This window comes from Microcaecilia unicolor, chromosome 8 (assembly GCF_901765095.1).
Source record: "Microcaecilia unicolor chromosome 8, aMicUni1.1, whole genome shotgun sequence".
Taxonomy (NCBI): Eukaryota; Metazoa; Chordata; class Amphibia; order Gymnophiona; family Siphonopidae; genus Microcaecilia; species Microcaecilia unicolor.
Window position 1 is genome coordinate 194,495,283 of NC_044038.1, and position 21,712 is coordinate 194,516,994.

General features: G+C 45.4%; 1 protein-coding gene across 1 annotated transcript in view; it reads left to right on the plus strand.

The window, feature by feature from the left end:
- Positions 1-283: 283 nt before the first annotated feature.
- The window catches only part of RTEL1 (regulator of telomere elongation helicase 1), a 222,911-nt gene continuing 201,482 nt past the window's right edge, over positions 284-21,712 (plus strand). The window contains exons 1-2 of the mRNA XM_030213444.1: positions 284-360; positions 1,406-1,542. Coding sequence (XP_030069304.1) covers positions 1,441-1,542 — 102 coding nt within the window. The 5' untranslated portion in view covers positions 284-360; positions 1,406-1,440. The remainder of the gene's footprint in view (positions 361-1,405; positions 1,543-21,712) is intronic.

Sequence of the window (21,712 nt, forward strand, 5' to 3'; positions counted from 1 at the left end):
AGAAATTTTTATAATCAGAGAGGGGAAACACACTAAAAAACCCACTAACATAGTAATTACGGGAAGCTTTCAAATAAATAAAAAAAGCTGTAAAGCTGCGTGCGTCTGGTAGCGCTATATAAATGCTATTAGTAGTAGTAGTAGTAAAAAAAAAACAAACTTCAACTCTTAAAATGGATTAGATAAACTTCGTCTCCTGTCTCAATCTAAAGTAATCGGTGCGCCCTCCGCTCTAACGCAACTTCCTGTATCCGGTTATGACATGATGATGAGTGTGTTTCCAGCAAGGAGGTTGGATTACGGTGCGTTTGAATAGCTGCTGATCCCGCTCTGGCGCTTGCCGCTTTCTGCAAGGGGAAGGTAAGGTAGATCGGGAGAACCGAGTGGTGCCGGACACGCTCAGGGATGCATGATTTAGTATTATATTTATAGAGCACATAAGGGGTGAGGGGAGAGAGACGGTGGTAATGAAGGAAGGGGGGGGGGGGAGGTAGTGTGATTCCTAGACTGCAGGGGGAAGGGAGCAAGAAAATTCACAGGCTGGACAGGGCTGTGATAGCAGGATTCAGAGCACTTAACGAGGATGTAGGCTGTTCCTAGGTTAGGGTCCGGGATGCACAAAGCTTACCGTGGTGTTTACGTTTGCTTTACACTGGTAGTCAGTCTAAAGCAAACGTTATTTAGCCAGTAATGCACAGGAGTTTCCGTGGCTCTCTCACTTTTGCCTTTAGTAGCTACCGAGAACCCCATGCAAATATATTACATTCAGCTCTTTAGTGTTCTAATGAGCATTCTGGGCAATGCTCAGCTCCAAAGCTGCTGTAAAATCCAAGCTAGATTTTATAGCTGCTCTGGAGCAGTAGGGAATGGAGGAGGAAATTACAAGCAGACAACTTCAAAGGCTGTTGTGCTTGTGTATCCTACCTCCAACCCGACCTTCTGGTGGTACAGTGGAACTCCCAACCCTAATCCCCCTCCCCCCAAGCAAAATGGCTCTGGTTGCCTAGTGACATCCTCCTGGCCTCTCCCCTTGCCCTCTCCTACCATATAGTGCTTTGGTGTGTGGGGAGGGTGCAGGGAGAGAGTCACTAGGCCACTAGGGCCGTTCTTGATTGCTGCAGGGAGAGACACTAGGCCATTAGGGCTTTTCTTGATTGGTGTGGGAAAAGTCACGAGGCCACCAGGGCCATTTTGCTTGGTGTTGGGGTCAGGTCTGCATTGGAGCTGTCAAATGCAACCGATGCACAAAGGGGATCTCATGCAAATGAGCTGTACGGATCCCCCTTTGTGCATTAGTCACTGTTTGTGACTTCCTAAATTTTACTGAGGCAGCTGAGGTCTGGTCCTGACCAGACGTTAAGATCTGAGGTTTACTAAACCTTTCTTTTATCTTTCTCTGATTTAGTCTTTGAAGGACAGTGGTGAAATCCGACAGTCACAATGCCCAGAATCACTCTTGGTGGTCTTGTAGTGGATTTCCCATTCCAGCCATACAAATGTCAGGAAGATTATATGAATAAAGTCATCGAGTGTCTTCAGAAGGTACAGTGGTGTGATGTGACAGTGGGGTTGAAGAGGTTCTTTTATCGCTCTGGAAACACGATGAAACTGTTAGAGTGAGGCAGCTGTAATAATATTTTATTTCTTAGTTAATCCTTTCAGATTGTCAGTGGTTTACTGTGTGTGACCTACAAATCTCTGTCCAGGATTACTTCTATGTGTGTGTCTGTAGAGATAGGACTGTGTGGAATGCTTTCTGCTTAGGGTTGACACCTTAAGCAAAGTAAGGAAGTTCTTGAAAGCACAGGGCCACATATTTACTCCATTCCAACTTGGAAACTGATCTGGGCAATATGTGGAAATTCTTGGTGGTCAAAAAACCACATAGAATGCTAAGTGTTAATTAGGAAATGAATGGAAAATAAAAGAATACAGTATAATGCCTCTGTATTGATTTATGGTGTGATTGCCCCTTCGTGCAGTTCTGGTCTCTGTTTCAAAAAGATATAGCAGAACTAGAAATGGTACAAAGAAAGGCAACTAAAATGACAAAAGGGATAGAATGGCTCCTTTAAGAAGAAAAGCTTAAACAGGTTAGGGCTCTTCATTCTAGAGAAGGGACGGCTGAGAAGGTTTCAAATCATGAGTGGGGTGAAATAGGTGATGGTTGTTTACTCTTCAAATAGTATCACACTAGGGGACCTGCTATGAAACATTTGGCTAGTTGAGGGGAGGAGGTTTAAAAAGGGTTGAGACGAGTTCCTGGAGGAAAAGTCTATAAACCACTATTAGCCAAGTAGACAGGAAAGCCATTGCTTATCCTTGAGTGTAAGTAACAAGGAAACATGTTCTGCTGGGTACATGTTATCTGGATTTGCCATGGTTAGAAAGAGGATACTGAGCTTGATGACTCTTGGTGCGACCCTACATGGAGTTTGTTTTGTCTTTGTGCACTAACTTGTGTTGTAGATTGTGAAAATAGGTTGTTGACATGTGGTATTTTTCTTATGATAGGGAAGAAATCCGCCAGAGGGCAGAGAACTCTAAAAAGAAATGAAAAAAGTGGGAGGACGACCAAGGATTCCAAAGACTGAAAAGATTTATAATAATAAAGATGTTTATTGAGGTATAAAGACTTGACACAACGTCGTGTTTCGGCCGTTAGGCCTGCATCAGGAGTCTATAATCATGTCTACACATGAGAATTCTCTCACATACTCAATTATATTTATATAAGCACACCATTTTATGGTTTTATATATTTATTTATTTTATGACCCCCTTTTTTTAATACATGAGAGGTTTCATTTCATTTTAGATGTATAATTTCACCTTTGAATGCATTTGGTTATCTGTTTTTAATGCATCCATTTCACAATGTTTTCTTACTTTGTGTAGACATGAGAATTTATTTACACAAGCACACCATTTTTGTCTTTATATTTTTAATATATGCAAGGTTTTATTTCATTTTTGATGAATTTAGATGTTTTATTATATATTTTTTAAAAGAAATTTAATCATCCGTATAAATTCATCTGTATATGTATTTATCTATTTTTAAATGTATCTATTTCACAATGTTGTCTTATTTTGTCATTATTTATTGTTTTTTATATATAATTACATATATATGTAGACTAATAAATTTTTTTCAAAACGTATTTTAAATATTTGAATATATATATATGTTGTCTACTTTTATATTGTGTTTTTATAATCTATCTATTCAAATTTTGATTATAGACTCCTGATGCAGGCCTAATGGCCGAAACACGACGTTGTGTCGAGTCTTTATACCTCAATAAACATCTTTATTATTATAAATCTTTTCAGTCTTTGGAATCCTTGGTCGTCCTCCCAATTTTTTCATTTCTTATTTTTGTTATGATAACAGCCCAGTTGAATGATATGCAGATTGAATGTGCATAAATTGTGATTCTTTAAAGTTCACACAAAATCATGGACTTCAGTGCAGTTATATAGTTGCCATGGTGATTAAAAATTTGGATCTGGTGCAAAGGTTTTCAGGACGAACCCAAGCACCTCTGATTTCTTCCTTTCTCACCCCCCCACCCCCCAGGCGGTGCTTCCAAACCTGTCTTCTTTGCTGGGTGCAGCAGCCAGCCTGGGAACCTTTCTTGTGCTGCATCCTACCCCTGAGCAAACAAAGTTGCATCAGTGGGGGAGGGCGAGACATGGCAGAGGAATGGTTCCTGGGCCGGCTGCAGACAGCATGTGTTTATGTCTTCTGCAGCCGGTGAAAAAGACAGGTTTGGAAGCACCATGAGGGAGACGGGGAAGAAGCGAGAGAGGTGTTTGGACCTTTGGGAGAGGGTAGGGAACAGGAAAGGTTTGGCCAAGTTCCTGGAGAAAAAATCGATAGTCTGTTATTGAGATGGACATGGGGGAAGTCACTGCTTGCCCCGGGATTGGTAGCAAGGAATGATGCTACTAATTGGGTTTCTGCCACGTACTTGTGACCTGGATTGGTCACTGTTGGAAACAGGATACTGGGCTAGGTGGACCGTTGATCTGACCCAGTATGGCTATTCTTATGTTCTTAAAGGTGCTGACCCGGAGGAAGAAGAAGGAGAGGAAGAGTTGCTGGATGATATTTGGGGAGGGGTCAGGAGAGTTGCTGGACTGGCAGGGGGAGGGAGCAAGAAAAATCTGGACTTGGAGGGGGAATGTGGGGAAGTCGGGATAGTTATTGGACTCATGGGGAAGGGGTCAGAAGAGTTGCTAGACGGGAGAGCGGTGATGTAATGTCCTGAGATGGCTGCCTGAATGTGAGGCTTCGCATACCCCATCACTAATTTTAAGCTCATTCCCAGTCAAATAGGAGGATTTTGGAGCCAAACTTAACATGTCTTCTCTCACTTCATTTCCTCTGCGATATGGGTGGAGGTGATATGCACCAGGCACTGTGCAAGTCATTGAAAGATTTTGCTTATTGTTCGCAGCTCCGAGCATCTAAGACGGCATCTTAGTCAAGCAACTCGGATAGCACAGAAGAACAGTCTGCCTCATGCACGCAACCTGTAGTGCATGGCAATCTAGAGAACTCCTCAGAATTTCATGCTTGATTAATTACAGGAAATTTGGTCTGATATTAAAGGGGTCTGTGAGGAGCTCTCGGCGCTAGCAGCGGATTTGCATGGAGAGATTTTGGAGTTGGGCCGTCATATGGAGGACACAGAAATTTGCGTTGAATAGCAGCAAGAGACCCTGGTCTCTTTGGTGACTACCATCACGGAGCACCATCTTCTCCATACTCTTTTGCTTGACAAGGTGGAAGATTTAGAAAATCATGGCTGACGAGCCAATATTCGCATCCGACGGATGTCTGAACAGGCAGAGTATATTAACTGCGAGCTGGTGACTCAACAAATAACGAGCATGCTTCTATCCTCAGACAAATAAGCAGTACCTACGGAAATGATAAAAATAGAGCGGGCCCATCGGGTGGTGACTCGTCTGAGAGCAAATGTGTCATCAGATAGTATAGCTTGCTTTGTGGATTACAAAATTAAGGAATTGGTGCTGGCCAAGGCTAGGAGCTCTACAACGTTATAATGGGACATGTTTCCAATTGTCTTGGGACCTGGCAGCAACAAATCAGAAAAGACGCTCCGACTCTTCACAAAGCATCTTTGAAAGAAAGGGATAAAATATTGTTGGCAGCACCCTTTTGCATTAACCTTTTATTTAGATGATAATCTCCATTGGGTGCGCACGCAGGAAGAGGCCCGGTCTGTTTTGCCTGAGGTGGATCCTTCCTTTCCTTCTCAGGGACAGGCTCCAAAGGCCAAGGTCTTAGTGGAACATTCATCCTGTCCCCGATGGCAGAGTGTCGCACAAGAAAAAGGTCGCCTCGCTTGTCAACAATCCGGAACCCAGTTACCTCCTTTGGAGGTTACTTGACTTTTTTTTCTAGCTGTATTATGGAGATTTGCAGCTATTTTGGGTTCCAGTATATCTTTTTATGCTATTTTCTGAAATGCTGTGTTATGTTCTATGACAGAATGACTGGTGTCATATCATAGTTCTTATTGCCTTTGAAGATTTCAGGGGCTAGGATTTTCTGTTACATTCAAGTTTTTTTTTTGCTGTATGTCTTTCTTGGGGTATGTTCTCTGGAGGTCGCTCTCTCTGGTTTAGCGAGGCCTTAATGGCCCGCCTTTTGGTCCTCAGTGGTCTGTGGGGAGGGAGGAGGGTTTGGGGAGAAAGGGGGGGTAAGAGATGGGTGGGAGAATGGATGCGATGTTACCAAGTTTTGCTGTTTTGGGGGCTTGTGATTGTACACGTTAGAATTTTTCTTATGCTGTTTGTTTCTTAAGACTTTTTTTTATGTCTTTAGTGCACTGTATGTCTCTAAATCTGAGAGGCCTTAATATACCCATAAAACGTAAATTGCTTTATAAAGACGTGAAATGGCTGGAGGCTGATATACTAATTATACAAGAGACCCATTTGCTTCCAAAATATGAATATTTGCTTAATAACCGACACTATTCACAGACCTATTTGACCTCTAGCTGAACTTGCCTGAAAATAGCAGGGGTGGGCATCCTCTTAAAGAAGGGATATCCTTGGAATGTTTGAAAAGATATCCTCGATAGGGAGGGCTGATATGTTTTGTTAATAGTGGAATTAGGGAGGGGGGATGTGTTTGTTAAATTTATATGCTCCCAATCAGGCACAGGGTTTTTTTTTTTTTTTTTGAAGACGTATCTTCCCTTCTGACCAAATATATTGAAGGAGAGTTGCTTATAAGGGGGGGGGGGGGGGAAGCTTTACTCTAACCCTTGACCCTGAAGTAGACAGCACTGCTAATGCAGTTCACTATGCTATAGCAAACAGGGTGCTATTTTAGAGATTTGTCCTTCAGTGTGGGCTGGTGGATCTTTGGAAGACCTCTCTTGGTACAGAATGTGATTATACCTATTATTCTGCTGTGCATGATACTTAATCTCATATAGCTTTATGGCTGGGGATGCCTCAGTTCATTCCCGGGCCCATGCAACAAACATTCTTGTGTGCACTTGGTCAGATCATGTTACCATAAAATTTACTTTCTGGGGACACTGGGAGAATACTCCCCATAGCAGGTGGAAATTCCCCGGTACCTTACTAGATGAACCATCTAATTTACAACAGATCGAAGGAGAGCTGCAGGAGTTTCTCAAATGTAATGATACCCCTAAAATATCTCCATGGATGTTGTGGGAAAGTTTAAAAGTGGTCATGTGGGGGAGAATCATCTCTTTACAGGCTCATATTTATAAGTCTACTAAACAACACGAATTTAATCTGAGGTAAATTGAAGGGCTTAAGTAAAAGCCATCAGGCCACTCCAACGTAAATCTCAGCATTGCATAAAGCCCGTCTGAAAAGTTCCTCCTTGGAGCTTAATACTATACAAGAGCAAATGCAACACACACATCAAGAATGCTATGAATTTAATAATAGGGCTAGTTGGCTTTTGGCATATAAATTGAAACATGTGACGCAATGCAATTACATTAGTGCTCTCGTAGCACGCAATGGGCAGCTCTGCTTCCAAGTGGAGGCTATTCATGGGGAATGTTTAGCTTAGCAGCAGCTATACACACCTGAGGAGGTCCCCATGAAAGAACATCTACTCCCTGTCCCCCTTGGAGCAAGGTATGCTATCGACCCCTATCACAGTCGAGGAGATTCTTTGGGTGATTAAGAGCTTACTAATGAAAAAATGGCAGGCCTAGACGGCTATAGCAACAATTTTTATAAATGGTTTTAAGCAACTTCTAGCCCCGATATTACCTAGAGTATATAACTCTATTGTCGATGATACGATCTTGCCACTTTCATGGAGATTGGCAGGAGTAACAGTGTTGCTTAAGCCGAATAAAGATCCTCAACAGTGCAGCTCCTATTGGCCTATTTTATTGCTAGGGACGGATTACAAAATTTTCACAAATATTTTTGCCAAACAGTTGCAGGTGGTGCTTCTGCGTTTAGTTCATGCTGATTCCAGTTTTATTTGTAATAGACAGACTTGATAATACAAGACGTGCATTACATCTGATTGACCGGGCTCGAATGGAGGGATACCCAGTGGTGCTGTTACAATTAGATGCGGAGAAGGCCCTTGATAAGGTCCTTTGGCCATACCTGTTTGAGATTCTGAAAAAAAATAGATATCAGGGCCTTCTCTGCATCGTATTCAGGCCCTTTATAGGCATCCAGTGGTCCAGATAAAAAATAAATGGGGCTTATATATCTTCCTTTGAGGTAATTCAGGGTACCCGACAGGGGTGTACTCTATTGCCTCTACTTTTTGCCGTCTTGATGGAACCTAAGCTAATTTAATGTGTGCTTCGCCTCTTCTTAGAGGGATCCAGAGTGGAGGTCAGGATACTAGAATTATGCCGACTCACAGGTTTCACTATTTGGTATCATGGATATTTTAGATTCCTGTATTAAAGTTTTGAGGTTTAAAATCAATAATCAGAATTCTGAAATTCTATCTATTAATGTCTCCCCGGAACTGGCTACCACCTTGCAGTTAAGGTTTCCTTTCCAATGGGCCAAGCAGTGTATTCTATATTTGGGGGTCCATTTGGCTCCCACTTCAACGGAAGTATATCAATTGAATTTTCTGCCTAAACTTGGGAGTTGTTGACAGAACTTGATAGGTGAGATGGTCTACAACTGTCATGAGTGGAGAGGATTGTAGCTGTCAAGATGATCTTACTGCCCAAACTGCTCTATTTATGGCTTTGCCACTAGCTATCCCAAAATCGTTCTGTCGGTCTCTTACCAAAAACGTTTTTGCTTTTATTTGGAGACAAAGACCTCCTAGGGTGAATCTCAAATAGGTAGGGCCAAAGGACCTTGATAACAGTGATCATAATATGATCAGATTTGATATCAGCTTTGAAGTAAGTACACACAGGAAATCCAATATGTTAGCTTTTAACTTTCAAAAAGTTGACTATTAAAAAAAAAACTTAGAGGAGCTGCAGCAAAGATCAAAAATTTACATCTGGCGTGGATGCTGTTCAAAAATACCTGGAAGCCCAGGCCAAATATATTCTGTGCATTAAAAAAGGAGGAAGGAGGACCAAATGACAGCCGGCATGGTTAAAAAGTGAGGTGAAAGAAGCTATTAGAGCTAAAACAAAATCCTTCAGAAAATGGAAGAAGGATCCAACTGGACATAATAAGAAGCAGCATAAGGAATGTCAAGACAAATGCAAAGCGCTGATAAGGAAGGCAAAGAGGGACTTCGAAAAAAAGATTGTGTAGGAGGCAAAAACACGTGGAGGGGCATAATTGAAAGGGAGACGTCCTTGCAAAACGTCCCCATCCAGAGGCAGGGAACCCGTATTTTCGAAACAAGATGGACGTCCATCTTTTGTTTCGATAATACAGTCAGGGATGCCCAAATCCTGAAATTTGGTCATGCTTAGAGATGGTCGTCCCTAGACTTGGTCGTTTCTGATTTTCATTGATAATGGAAACCAAGGATGTCCACCTCAGAAACAACCAAATGAAGAAAAGAGCCAGAGCGCTTTACATTTCACGCACAGATCATTATCCCACAAATCCATAGCTTTATCTTTCTGCTTAGTAATGTGAACCGTGTGAAGTACTCTATATTGAATATCTTGCAAGGCTGCGTTAGGTAGTCACTGTAAAAAGCTCCTCAAACACTGCCCTCAACTGGTACACCAAGTCCTCTGCCAAGTTCAAGTTCCAAACCCTAGCTAGCTGTCTTAAGTACAGGGGCTTCCTGGTATCTCAGACTAACTGATACCACTGGGAACATTTATTCAATGTGGAAGGGAGGTGTAAAAAAGTTTTATCCAACTGAGTAAAGGCCACCTGGGCCACCCATCATCTTTCTAAAGCAAATATGTAAACTCGTGCCTGAAGATATGATGAAAAGTACATGTTGTGGACATTCCACGCATGCCTGATTTGATCAACCCCCCCCCCCCCCCCCCCCCAAAGCCTGCAAGTCCAAAAAAAACAACACCCTCCTCAGCTCCACTGTCTGAAGACCGCCAAATCCAAACCAACTGGGAAATGTGGATTACCCACTAAGGTTAAGAATGGGCTCGCTCCTGCATCTCCCCCCCCCCCCCATGACTTCTCCACCATACCCAGGCCTTCCCCCAAGGCACCTAAAAATTGTTTGCCATGTATGTCCCTCAACCCCCTGTGTTGTCGAGACTCTAGGACAATGAATGGATCATGCAGAGCACACCTGCTTTTCCAAAACTCAGTAGGAGCAAAGACACAAGCACCCGAATGGATCTCATGAATCTATAGGATAAGCGGGGACACATTGTAGACCCGCAGATAGGTAAGTGAATGCCTCCCTGAGCCCTGTTGTGATTAATTTGGTAAAAGAAATTCTAGGCCTCTTAGAGTGCCAGGTAAAAGAACTAACTATGCTCCGGTTCATGATGTCCTCCCGTTTAGTTACCCAGAGTGGAAGCATCTGTAATGGGTTAATTAACTATGTCAGAATAACATAAGTACATTAGCAATGCCACACTGGGAAAAGACCAAGGGTCCATCGAGCCCAGCATCCTGTCCACGACAGCGGCCAGTCCAGGCCAAGGGCACCTGGCAAGCTTCCCAAACGTACAAACATTCTATACATGTTATTCCTGGAATTGTGGATTTTTCCCAAGTCCATTTAGTAGTTGTTTATGGACTTGTCCTTTAGGAAACCGTCTCACTCCTTTTTAAACTCTGCCAAGCTAACCGCCTTCACCACATTCTCTGGCAACGAGTTCCAGAGTTTAATTATGCGTTGGGTGAAGAAACATTTTCTCCGATTTGTTTTAAATTTACTGCACTGTAGTTTCATCGTATGCCCCCTAGTCCTAGTATTTTTGGAAAGTATGAACAGACACTTCACATCCACCTGTTCCACTCCACTCATTATTTTATATACCTCTATCATGTCTCCCCTCAGCCGTCTCTTCCCCAACCTGAAAAGCCCTAGCCTCCTTAGTCTTTCTTCATAGGGAAGTCGTCCCATCCCAGCTATCATTTTAGTCGCCCTTATCTGCACCTTTTCCAATTCTACTATATCTTTCTTGAGATGCGGCGACCAGAATTGAACACAATACTCAAGGTTCGGTCGCACCATGGAGCGATACAACGGCATTATAACATCCTCACACCTGTTTTCCATACTTTTCCTAATAATACCCAACATTCTATTCGCTTTCTTAGTCGCAGCAGCACACTGAGCAGAAGGTTTCAGTGTATTATCGACAACGACACCCAGATCCCTTTCTTGGTCCGTAACTCCTAACGTGGAACCTTGCATGACATAGCTATAATTCGGGTTCTTATTTCCCACATGCATCACCTTGCACTTGCTCACATTAAACGTCATCTGCCATTTAGCCGCCAATCCTGTTGCAAGTTAACGACTTTGAATAACTTTGTGTCATCAGCAAATTTAATTACCTCGCTGGTTACTCCCATCTCTAAATCATTTATAAATATATTAAAAAGCAGTGGTCCTAGCACAGACCCCTGAGGAACCCCACTAACTACCCTTCTCCATCTTGATGGACGCCATACGGTCCATAAAATTTACATGGAGATCAGCCCAGTGGCACATTACTGCTTTGCGACGTCCAGCTTCTCGATCACATTCTTCCTGTAGACCCAGTCGAGATCCGTGCTAAGGTAGATCCCTAAGTATTTTATACCAGTATGTGCCCGAGTCAAAGGATCCAAAATCTTGGATAATAGTCATTACCCGTGCATGGGTAGCCAAAGCATTGTCAGTCAACAAGAGTATAATGCTCACTAAAGAAGGGTCTTGGCGAATCCTAGCAGCTAGGGACTAATGTGAGGATAAACAAAAGAGGGAAAGGGGGCAACCCTGTCGGGTCCCCCTACCTGAAGAAATGGTATCTGTAAGGGCATCACTGCTAATGATCTGTGCTGTGGGGTTGCTATAGAGGACCTTGATCCAGTCCACAAAGGCTACCTGAATGCTGAACCAATGTAGAACCCAGAACAGATACTCTGAGACTACTTTATCAAATGCTTTCTCAGCATCCAGGCTAGCCAGCATCATCCCCTGAACGCCTGCTCCCCTCTTGAAGGGTGCGACTAACGTTAAGAATATTGACGGAAGCGAACCTACCCGGCACGAAGCCCATTTGATCCCGATGAATCAGTTGGGAAGAAACCTACCCATCCTAGATGCCAGAATAGCCGTCATGATCTTGACATCCTGGTATAACAACGAGATGGGACAGTAGGAACCTGCCAGCTCTGCATCCGTGCTAGGTTTCAGGTGGTTCAACAAAGAACCCATTATCTGGGTTTCCCGTAGAGCATCACACATTGAGATAAATGGGGGAACTAGTAGGTCTGCTATAGATCTCAGTACCTTAACTGCCTAATAACCCCTTGCACCTCCAATGCTTACAAAGGGCATTAAGCTGTACCAGCTGCTCCGGCGATAGGGAGGGCAGTTCTAACTGGGCAAAGAAATTGCTACAGAAGAACCCCTATCATAAAAAGAGGAGTAAAATTGAGTAAACTCCTGTTTAATCACTTCTGTGTGAGTGTAAGACTCCCCGTTGCTACCTTTGATTTTACCAATATAGCTCTTAGCTGATCTCTGTTTCACTAAGAAAACAAGCAGTTTTCCTGTCTTATTGCTCCATTGGTGCAGGCGATAATGATATTATTTGACACTATATAAGACATGGGCATCAAGCAAGGTCTGAATCTGTTTTTTGATCTTAAAATGAGCCTTACGCGTTTGCTTCGAGGGGTGAAGAATAAATAACCTCCTCGAATCGTGCAGTTTGACTGCCATCTTAAAAGGTCTTTTCCCTTTGTTTAAAGACGCTGTATAAGCAATAATCTTACCCTGGATAACAGCCTTAGCTGCTTCCCAGTAGATCCAAGTCCCCACTGTATTCACATCATTCTCGGCAGCATGATCCAGCCACCCCTGCCAAAGATACATGTGAAAGTTTTTATATGCCACCTAGGAATGCCAGGAACTCCCCCCCCCCCCCCCCCCCATCAGAAGTCCACCCACACTGGCGAATGATCCAAAACGTCTGCCACTCCTATGCCTGTCCGATCAACCTTTCGGACCAGTGTATGAGATAATCTAGGCATGCGTGGACCCCTTGAGGATGAGAGAAAAAAGTATAGTCATGTTCGTCTGTGTGAAGTAGTCGATAAACGTCTATAACCTCCAGGTCTTTAATTAAGGATATTAACTCCTTTCCCTTCATGGTCCCTGGGAGGATTCTTAGGAGTCTTGCAATCTACCACTGGATCACTGATAATGTGAAAGTTTCCCCCTAAGATCAGGGGATAGTAATCTACACACTAAATACTAAACAGGGCTACTCTGGCTTCCTGCAATAGTCGTGCCACCACCACAAAGCGGCCATCGGGGTCTTGATTTAATTTATGTATGGTGAAAGCTACGTTTTTCCTTACCAGTATAGCTTCTCTTCGCTGTCTACTATTGTAAGCTGCATAATAAATGCCACCCACCCACCCGATCCCTTTTCAACTTAAGGTGTTCAATTTTCCCCAAATGAGTTTCTTGTAGTAATGCTATGTCAGTGTGCTGCCTCTTAGGCATCTGTAAGATCTTGGTGCGCTTTATGGAAAAAAGTATCCCATCTACATTAAGGGATAAAATTTTGAGGTTAGGCAATCCCCAACCATGGAAAGGAAGAAGCCAACAGACATGGTTGTGAAATACGTTGCACCTGAGAGGTCTCCCAGCCAGGTCTTTCAAGCAATATAATATAAGGAAGTGTAAAATGAGACACTATCAAAAGCACTCTAATGTTAAACAGACCAAGGACAATAGCCTTGAGCAAACAGAATACAGCTGGACATTGCAGAGCAATACCAACAAACCCCTCCCCCCTCCTCCACCTCAGTCACTCCCCCTCCTTCACCTCAGTCCCCAACTCTCACACAATCCAACAGCTGTAACCTCCCTAAATCCCAGCAGAAAATCCCCCTCAATATTCACACACAAACACACACACCAACCAACTTCTCAGCAGACATCCACTCCCCTCCTTCCAACCACCAACTTTCCTCAACCCAGCCTCCCACCACCCCACATTAGAAAAACTCTCCCCTTAGATAAACACACAGCTGCAACAAAAAATACAGAGGAACATGCCAAACATCAGGAGAATCCAAATCCCCCAAAATATCAAAGCAACATCCCCAGAGGGTTCCCAAACAGGAGACTCAAGTCGGGTGAAAAATGAGGGTGTCCAAAACAAATAGGCATACACAAAAAAGGGCTGGCCCACCAGTAAGATATTGACAGTTCTATAGAGGATCATCCGGGCCAAACACTCCCAACCGCCACTAATATATAAGGGATCACCAACAAATAGGCAGTCCTCAATTTCCAAAAATCTAGAGGCTATATAATAAAATTCAGTGTAATTGTGTTCCTGGTGGTTTTTGGCACTCCAAGAACAGCACACAGAGAGCTCAGACGCTCGCAGCGTAACAGTGAGCCTGGTCATCCTTACTGTAGTTTATCCACAGACAAGTGCAGTTCATTGGGATCCATAAAGAAGATACGGATAACCCGTACATAAGCGCACACCCTTATCAAAGAGGTGCTTACAGTATTGACCCATTTGCTTCCTTTGGTTAGAGACTCAAGACGATTCTTGAAAGAGCAGGATATTATGACCCTTAAAATCCACATGCAGACTTCAAGTCCCAAGTTGGCGGTGATGCTGGCAGGCACCTCAGCAATTACTCTGCAGGTGAAGGCCATTTGTGAGCACACGCAGATCACAGTAGTACTAGACGAACGTCTCTAAGCTTCAAGCGTCTGTGGATAAGATTAAGGAGACTTTGGAATGACAAGGTGCCCGGCTACAACAAACTGAAGAATAAATTTTGCACCAGGAGGACTGTTTGGAATCTGTGGAGGCTCAACTGTCCACTTTGGAGTCTTGGTGTCGACAGTTGGCTCAACAGGTCGATGACCAGGAAAAGCGCAGCAGCAGGCGAAATAACATTAGAATCATAGGCATGCCCGAGTCTGTGTAGGATAAGGAGCTTTGGGACTTTGTTGAACACTGGCTGCCTCACCAGCTGGGCATGGATTTTCCAGGTCATGCTATGCAAATTGAGTGGGTCCACAGAGTGGACGTCCTGCGTGAAGGTGAACAGCAGCCGAGGCCAGTTCTGGCGAGGGTTCTTAATTATGCCGAGAAAGACTGACTCTTGCAGGCATTCTGGACAAAGAGACCTGTGGATTTTAAGGGTCATAATATCCTGCCTGCTGGGTCTTTACTGGCATGCCACCCTCCAGTAGCTTAATAATGTCCGAAAAGCTCCTCAAAAGGAGCCCGCAAGGTTCTGGCACTCTGCTGTAGTAATAGAGCTATTTTTGATGTGGGCTGCTTTTAGGCCCTGACTCCGGTCAGGTACTCCCTTTTTTCGTGCCTTCGCCCCTTTTTCAGGCACCATCGAGCCATTTGATTTGGCCAGTGAGGTTTTTCTATCCATGTCTACAAAGACTTCCAGTGGCTTCAAGCATTATACCCGGTGCAACCGGACCATCTTGGGAAAGGACACCCATTTTTGATGTCTGCAGTGTCTTGGGCCTGACCGTAGCCCTGCTAACTGTGTTCTCTGTGTTCACATGAAGAAGAGGACCCAAGTTTCCCATGAGACTCAAAGTGAAAAGATTTTTGGAGCCAGCTCTGGTTCCTCGGCATCGACGTCGAGTGTCGCACCGGCATCAGGAGCATCGGTAAGCATGGATGCTTCGAGACCTCAAGAAACTGGGAGCAGTGAGACATCGAATGGGTCTCCACCTGTCTTGAGGCCTCCTTCTGTGCAATCCCCCCTGGTACCATCCATCGTTAGACCCGATCCCGAGGCGATGTGAGGATTCGACGTTGTCCTCATCGGCACCAAGGATTATGGCTAAATGAGTATATGAAGAGAAACTTGCCGAAGAGGCGAAAATTAACAGTAACAACTTTTTCAGGTACATCAGAAGCAGAAAGCCTGTGAGGGAATCCAAAGGAGCAAAAAGGGGCACTTAGGGTGGACACGGCCATAGCGGAAAAATTGAATGAATTTTTGCTTCAGTCTTTATGGCAGAAGATGTAAGAGATCTACCTGTACCGGAAATGGTTTTCAAGGGTGATGATGCGGAGGAACTGAAAGAAATCTTGGTGAACCTGGAAGATATACTGAGCCAAATCGACCAATTAGTAAATCACCTGGACCGGATGGCATACGTTCAAGGGTACTGAAAGAAATGAAGCATAAAATTGCTGATCTGCTGTTTGTAATATGTCATTAAATTAGTACCTGAAGATCGGAGAGTGGCCAATATAACGCCGATTTTTTAAAAAGGTTTGAGGGTTGAGCCGGGAAATTACAGACCGGTAAGCCTGACATCCATGCCGGGTAAAATATTGGAAACTGTTATAATGAATAAAATTACAGAACACATAAATAAACATTGTTTAATGGGACAGTCAGCATGGTTCAGGCAAGGGAAGTCTTGCGCCACCAATTTGCTTCATTTGTTTGAAGGCGTGAATAAACCTGTGGATAAAAGTGAGCTGGTTGTTGTAGTGTATCTAGATTCTCAAAAAGCTTTTGACAGAGTTCCTCATGACAGACTCCTGAAAATAGTCATGGGATGGGAGGCAATATTCTGGTGTGGATTAGGAATTGGTTATTGGACAGAAAACAGAGGGTAAGTTTAAATGGCTGTTTCTCTCAGTGGAGGAGAGTGGAGTGCCATAGGGATCAGTATTGGGACTGGTGCTATTTAACATATATATATAAATGATCTGGAAATTGGAATGACGAGTGAGGTGATTAAATTTGCAGATGACACAAAACTCTTCGAGGTTGTTAAAACGCATGCGGACTGTGAAAAATTGCAGGAAGACTAGGAAATTGGAAGACTGGGCATCCAAATGGCAAATGAAATGTAATGTGGACAAATGCAAAGTGATGCACATTGGGAAGAATAATCCGAATCATAGTTACTTGATGCTAGGGTCCACCTTAGGGTCAGCACCCAAGAAAAAGATCTAGGTATCATCTAATATAATAAAAGGCACCCTCAACGTTCTGAGGACAACGTTCTGAAGTCACTCAGACTCCCAGAACAGTTCGTGGTGGTGAAGCCACTGAACGACTTGCTGCCCCGCCCTCGCGTCAAACGTCATGACGTCGAGGGCGGAAAACCAACAGAAGAATGAAAGCAGGGACCGCATCAAGGAAGGGGGAGGAGTAGGGAAACACTCCTCCCCCTGCCAAGGAAACGCTGGCTACCAACCGCGCCGCGCGCCTCAGGTAGCCCCGCCCCGACCGCCCGAGCACCACTCTCCCTCCCAAGTTCAGCAACGCGCGACGGCGACGTGGTGGGGGCGCTCCGCCCCAGATGTCAGCGGGTGGGGGGTGCTGCGAGTCCGCTCCCGGCGCTGTCCTGCCTTTAAAACCCAATTTGAAGCGCTGGAGTAACAGGCAGCAGCGCCTCGCGTCTGCCCTTCTACTAAAAATCTCTTCGACGACGTCATTGGGCCTTCCCACATTGAGTCCCGCCCTCCTCTCAGGTAACTTCCAATTACCGCGAGGGCGGGTGGGACTCAATGTGGGAAGGCCCAATGACGTCGTGGAAGAGATTTTTAGTAGAAGGGCAGACGCGAGGCGCTGCTGCCTGTTACTCCAGTGCTTCAAATTGGGTTTTTTTTTAAAAGGCAGTGAGGGTGGTGGGCCTGGGCGGCAGGAGAATGGAGCTGGTAGGTGGGGAGGGACTCAGATGGGAGAAGGGTGTGGGGCTCTCAGGTGGGGGGGAGGGGGTTCTCAAATGGGAAGGAGACTGAGGTGGGAGGGGTTCATGGATGGGAGAACCAGAAGGGGGTGGGGAGGGGGTTCTTGGATAGTTGAAGGGGACGGGTGGGGAGGGGACTGGGGTTCTTGGATGGGAGAGACTGGGGAGGGGGTTCTCGGATGGGAGAAAGGGACGGATGGGGAGAGGACTGGGATTCTTGAATGGGAGAAGGGGACTGAGGTGGGGAGGGGGTTCTTGGATACTTGAAGAGGACGAGTGGGGAGGGGACTGGGGTTTTTGGATGGGAGAGACTGGGGAGGGGGTTCTTGAATGGGAGAAGGAGACTGAGGTGGGGAGGGGGGTTCTTGGATGCTTGAAGGGGACGGGTGGGAAGGGCACTGGGGTTTTTGGATGGGAGAGACTGGGGAGGGGGTTCTCGGATTGGAGAAGGGGACGGGTGGGGAGGGGACTGGGGTTTTTGGATGGGAGAGACTGGGGAGGGGGTTCTTGAATGAGAGAAGGGGACTGAGGTGGGGAGGGGGTTCAAGGATGGGAGCGCTTCATGAAACCCCATACACACTCACTCTCTCATCTGGCAGCGCTTCCTGTACCCCCTGCCCCCCCCCCCCCCCACACACACACACTCCCTCACTCTGTCATCTGCCATTGCTTCCTGAACCCCCCCCCCCCCCACACACACACACACATACTCACTTACTTTCATCTGGCAGCGCATCCACAATCCCCCACACCCCTCTTCTTCCAAGCTGAACCCCTCCAACACATCCCCCCCACCCCACACACACACTCTCTCTCTCTCTCTCTTCCTCTCCTCCAGCACACCAATTGCTTAGGTGCAGTGGCAGCAATCTCAGACACCAGAGAAAGAGGGGGGCCTGACACCATAGAGAGAGAGGGAGGGAGGGAGGTATCTCTGTCACACACACACACACACTCTCTCTCTCACAGACTATGTGTTTCTGTCTCTCACTCTCATACACTCTATGTCTCACATTGTATCACATTCACTCTCTATGTGTCACACAGTCACTTACATACTCGCTTGGTCTCATACACTCAGTCTCACAGACAATCTGTGCCTCACACACACTCTCATTCACGCACACACTGTATCTGTGTGAAACACACTCTCTCTCTCTCTATCACACTGTGTCTCCCATACGCAATTGCACACACTCTCATTCTCACACACACACTCTCTCACAGACACGCTCACACCCATACTCACTCTCTCTCTCACACACACACTCACACTTTCACTCTCTCTATCACACACAGTCACTCTCACATACACTCTCCAAAACATACACATTATGAGGAAAACCTTGCTAGCGCCCGTTTCATATGTGTCAGAAACGGGCCTTTTTTACTAGTTTTAGATAACACGTTGAAATCTTCTGCACAGTGTGCAGATGCAGCCAATAAAGCAAACAGTATGCTAGGAATTATTAGGAAAGAGATGGTGAATAAGACTGAAAAAACTATAATGCCTCTATCACTCCATGGTGCGGCTTCACCTTAAGTACTGTGTTCAGTTCTGGTTGCTGTATCTCAAAAAAGATATAGCAGAATTAGAAAAGGTTCAAAGAAGAGCAACCAAAATGATAAAGGGATGGAACTCCTCTTACATAAAGAAAGGTTAAAGAGGTTAGGGCTCTTCAGCTTGGAAAAGAGACGGTTAAGAGGAGATATGATCGAGGTCTACAGAATCCTGAGTGGTGTAGAACGAGTAAAAGTGAATCGTTTTTTTACTCGTTCCAAAAGTACAAAGACTAGGGGACACTCAAGGATGTTACATGGAAATACTTTTTTAAAACAAACAGGAGGAAATACTCTTTCACTCAATGAATGGTTAAGCCAGAGGTTTTCAACCCAGTCCTCAGGGCACACCTAGCCAGTCAAGGTTTTCAGGACATTCCCATTGAATTCAATGCAAATATCCTGAAACCCCTGACTGGCTAGGTGTGCCCCAAGGTCTGGGTTGAAAACCTCTGGGTTAAGCTGTGGAACTCTTTGCCAGAGGATGTAGCATCAGCGGTTAGCGTATCTGGGTTTAAAAAAAGGTCCGGACAAGTTCCTGGAGGAAAAGTCCATAGTCTGCCAGTGAGACAGACATGGGGAAGCTACTAATTGCCATAGGATTGGTAGCATGAAATGTTGCCACTGTTTGGGTTTCTGCCAGGTACTTATGACCTGGCTTTGCTACTGTTGGAAACAGGATACTGGGCCAGATGGACCATTGGTCTGACCCAGTATGGCTTTTCTTATTTTCTTATGGTATGATGTGAGACTTTTCTTATACTATCACTACCATAAGAACATATCAGCCTTTCTTGTGCTTTTTCATTGATATTTGTGTCACTGGGTTCGCTTTGAATCTGCCACTTTCAAAATGTAAGAGTGTGGGGGAGGGGTTCTGAGGCTTTTTCTTCCCGCAGTAGGGACACTTTGTTGCTCTTTGATTTAATGTACTTGAGCTAATATTTTGGAAGAGTGATTTGGTGTGATTTACAGTCTCTTTCATCCTCTACATATATTTTAATTATCATAAGGAAGAAACACCACTAACTTCTCCTAACAACTTCCTGCAATTTTTCACGGTCCGCATGTGTTTTAACAACCTTGAATAGTTTTGTGTCATCTGCAGATTTAATCACCTCACTCGTCATTCCAATTTCCAGTTTATTTATAAACTAGTAAAAAAGGCCCGTTTCTGATACAAATGAAACGGGCGCTAGCAAGGTTTTCCTCGGAGTGTGTATGTTTGGGAGAGTGTATGTGAGAGTGAGTGTTTGAGAGTCAGAGTGAAAGTGTGAGTCCAATCCATGCTCCTCTGTCACCTGGCCCCTCCATTCATCCCTATCCAGCAATTTCGCTGTCTCCCTGAGGCCTGCCCTGCAATCCATATGCATCCATGGCCATCTGTTCCCTCCATTCATCCGTATTCAGCAATTCCCCTCTCCCTGAGTCTTGCCCTTCCAATCCATGCCCATCCATGCTCCTTTGTCATCTGGCCCCTCCATTTTTCCCTATCCTGCATTTCCCCTCTCTGCCTGAGGCCTGCTCTGCAATCCATATCCATCCATGGCCATCTGTCCCCTCCATTCATCCCTATCCAGCAATTCCCCTCTCCCTGAGTCCTGCCCTTCCAATCCATGCTCATCTGTCACCTGGCCCCTCCATTTTTCCGTATCCAGCATTTCCCCTCTCTGCCTGAGGCCTGTCCTGCAATCCATATCCATCCATGGCCATCTGTCCCCTCCATTCATCCCTATCCAGCAATTTCCCTCTCCCTGAGTCCTGCCCTTCCAATCCATGCTCCTCTGTCACCTGGCCCCTCCATTCATCCCTATCCAGCAATTCCCCTCTCTGCCTGAGGCCTGCCCTGCAATCCATATGCATCCATGGCCATCTGTGCCCTCCATTCATCCCTATCCAGCAATTCCCCTCTCCCTGAGTCCTGCCCTTCCAATACATGCCCATCCATGCTCATCTGTCACCTGGCCCCTCCATTTTTCCGTATCCAGCATTTCCCCTCTCTGCCTGAGGCCTGCCCTGCAATCCATATCCATCCATGGCCATCTGTCCCCTCCATTCATCCCTATCCAGCAATTCCCGTCTCCCTGAGTCTTGCCCTTCGAATCCATGCCCATCCATGCTCATCTGTCACCTGGCCCCTCCATTTTTCCCTATCCAGCAATTGCCCTCTCTCCCTGAGGCCTGCCCTGCAATCCATTTCCATCCATGCCCATCTGTCCCCTGTATTCATCCCTAGCCAGCAATTTCCCTCTGTCCCTGAGTCCTGCCCTCCCAATCCATGCCCATCCATGCTCCTCTGTCCCCTGTCCCCTGCCCCCTCCATTCATCCCTTTCCAGCAATTGCCCTCTCTTCCTGAGCCCTGCCATCCCAATCCATGCCCCTCTGTCCCCTGCTGCCTCCATTCATCCTTTTGCAGCAAGTCCCCTGTCTCCCTTTCATGACCCCCCCTTGCATCCATGCTTCTCTCTCTTCCATGTCCCAGCCTGGTCCGCCCTCTTCTCCCCCCCTCCCCCCTTCGCATCCATGCTGTCGTTTCTCCCCTGCCCTCCCGCTCCCATTGTTGTTGTTTAGTGGCCACCCTCTTCTCTCCCCCCAACATGGTTGTTTTTTTTTTTTTTCTTGTTTTTAAATTTACCTCCGTGGCAGCGAAGCGTCAGGGAAGGAGGCGGTGCTCCCGACGTCTAGGTTTTCCTTCGCTGTGTTCCGCCTTCTTTTGACGTCATCCTTGACGTCAGAAGAAGGCGGAACACAGCGAAGGGAAGGCTAGACGTCGAGAGCGCCGCCTCCTTCCC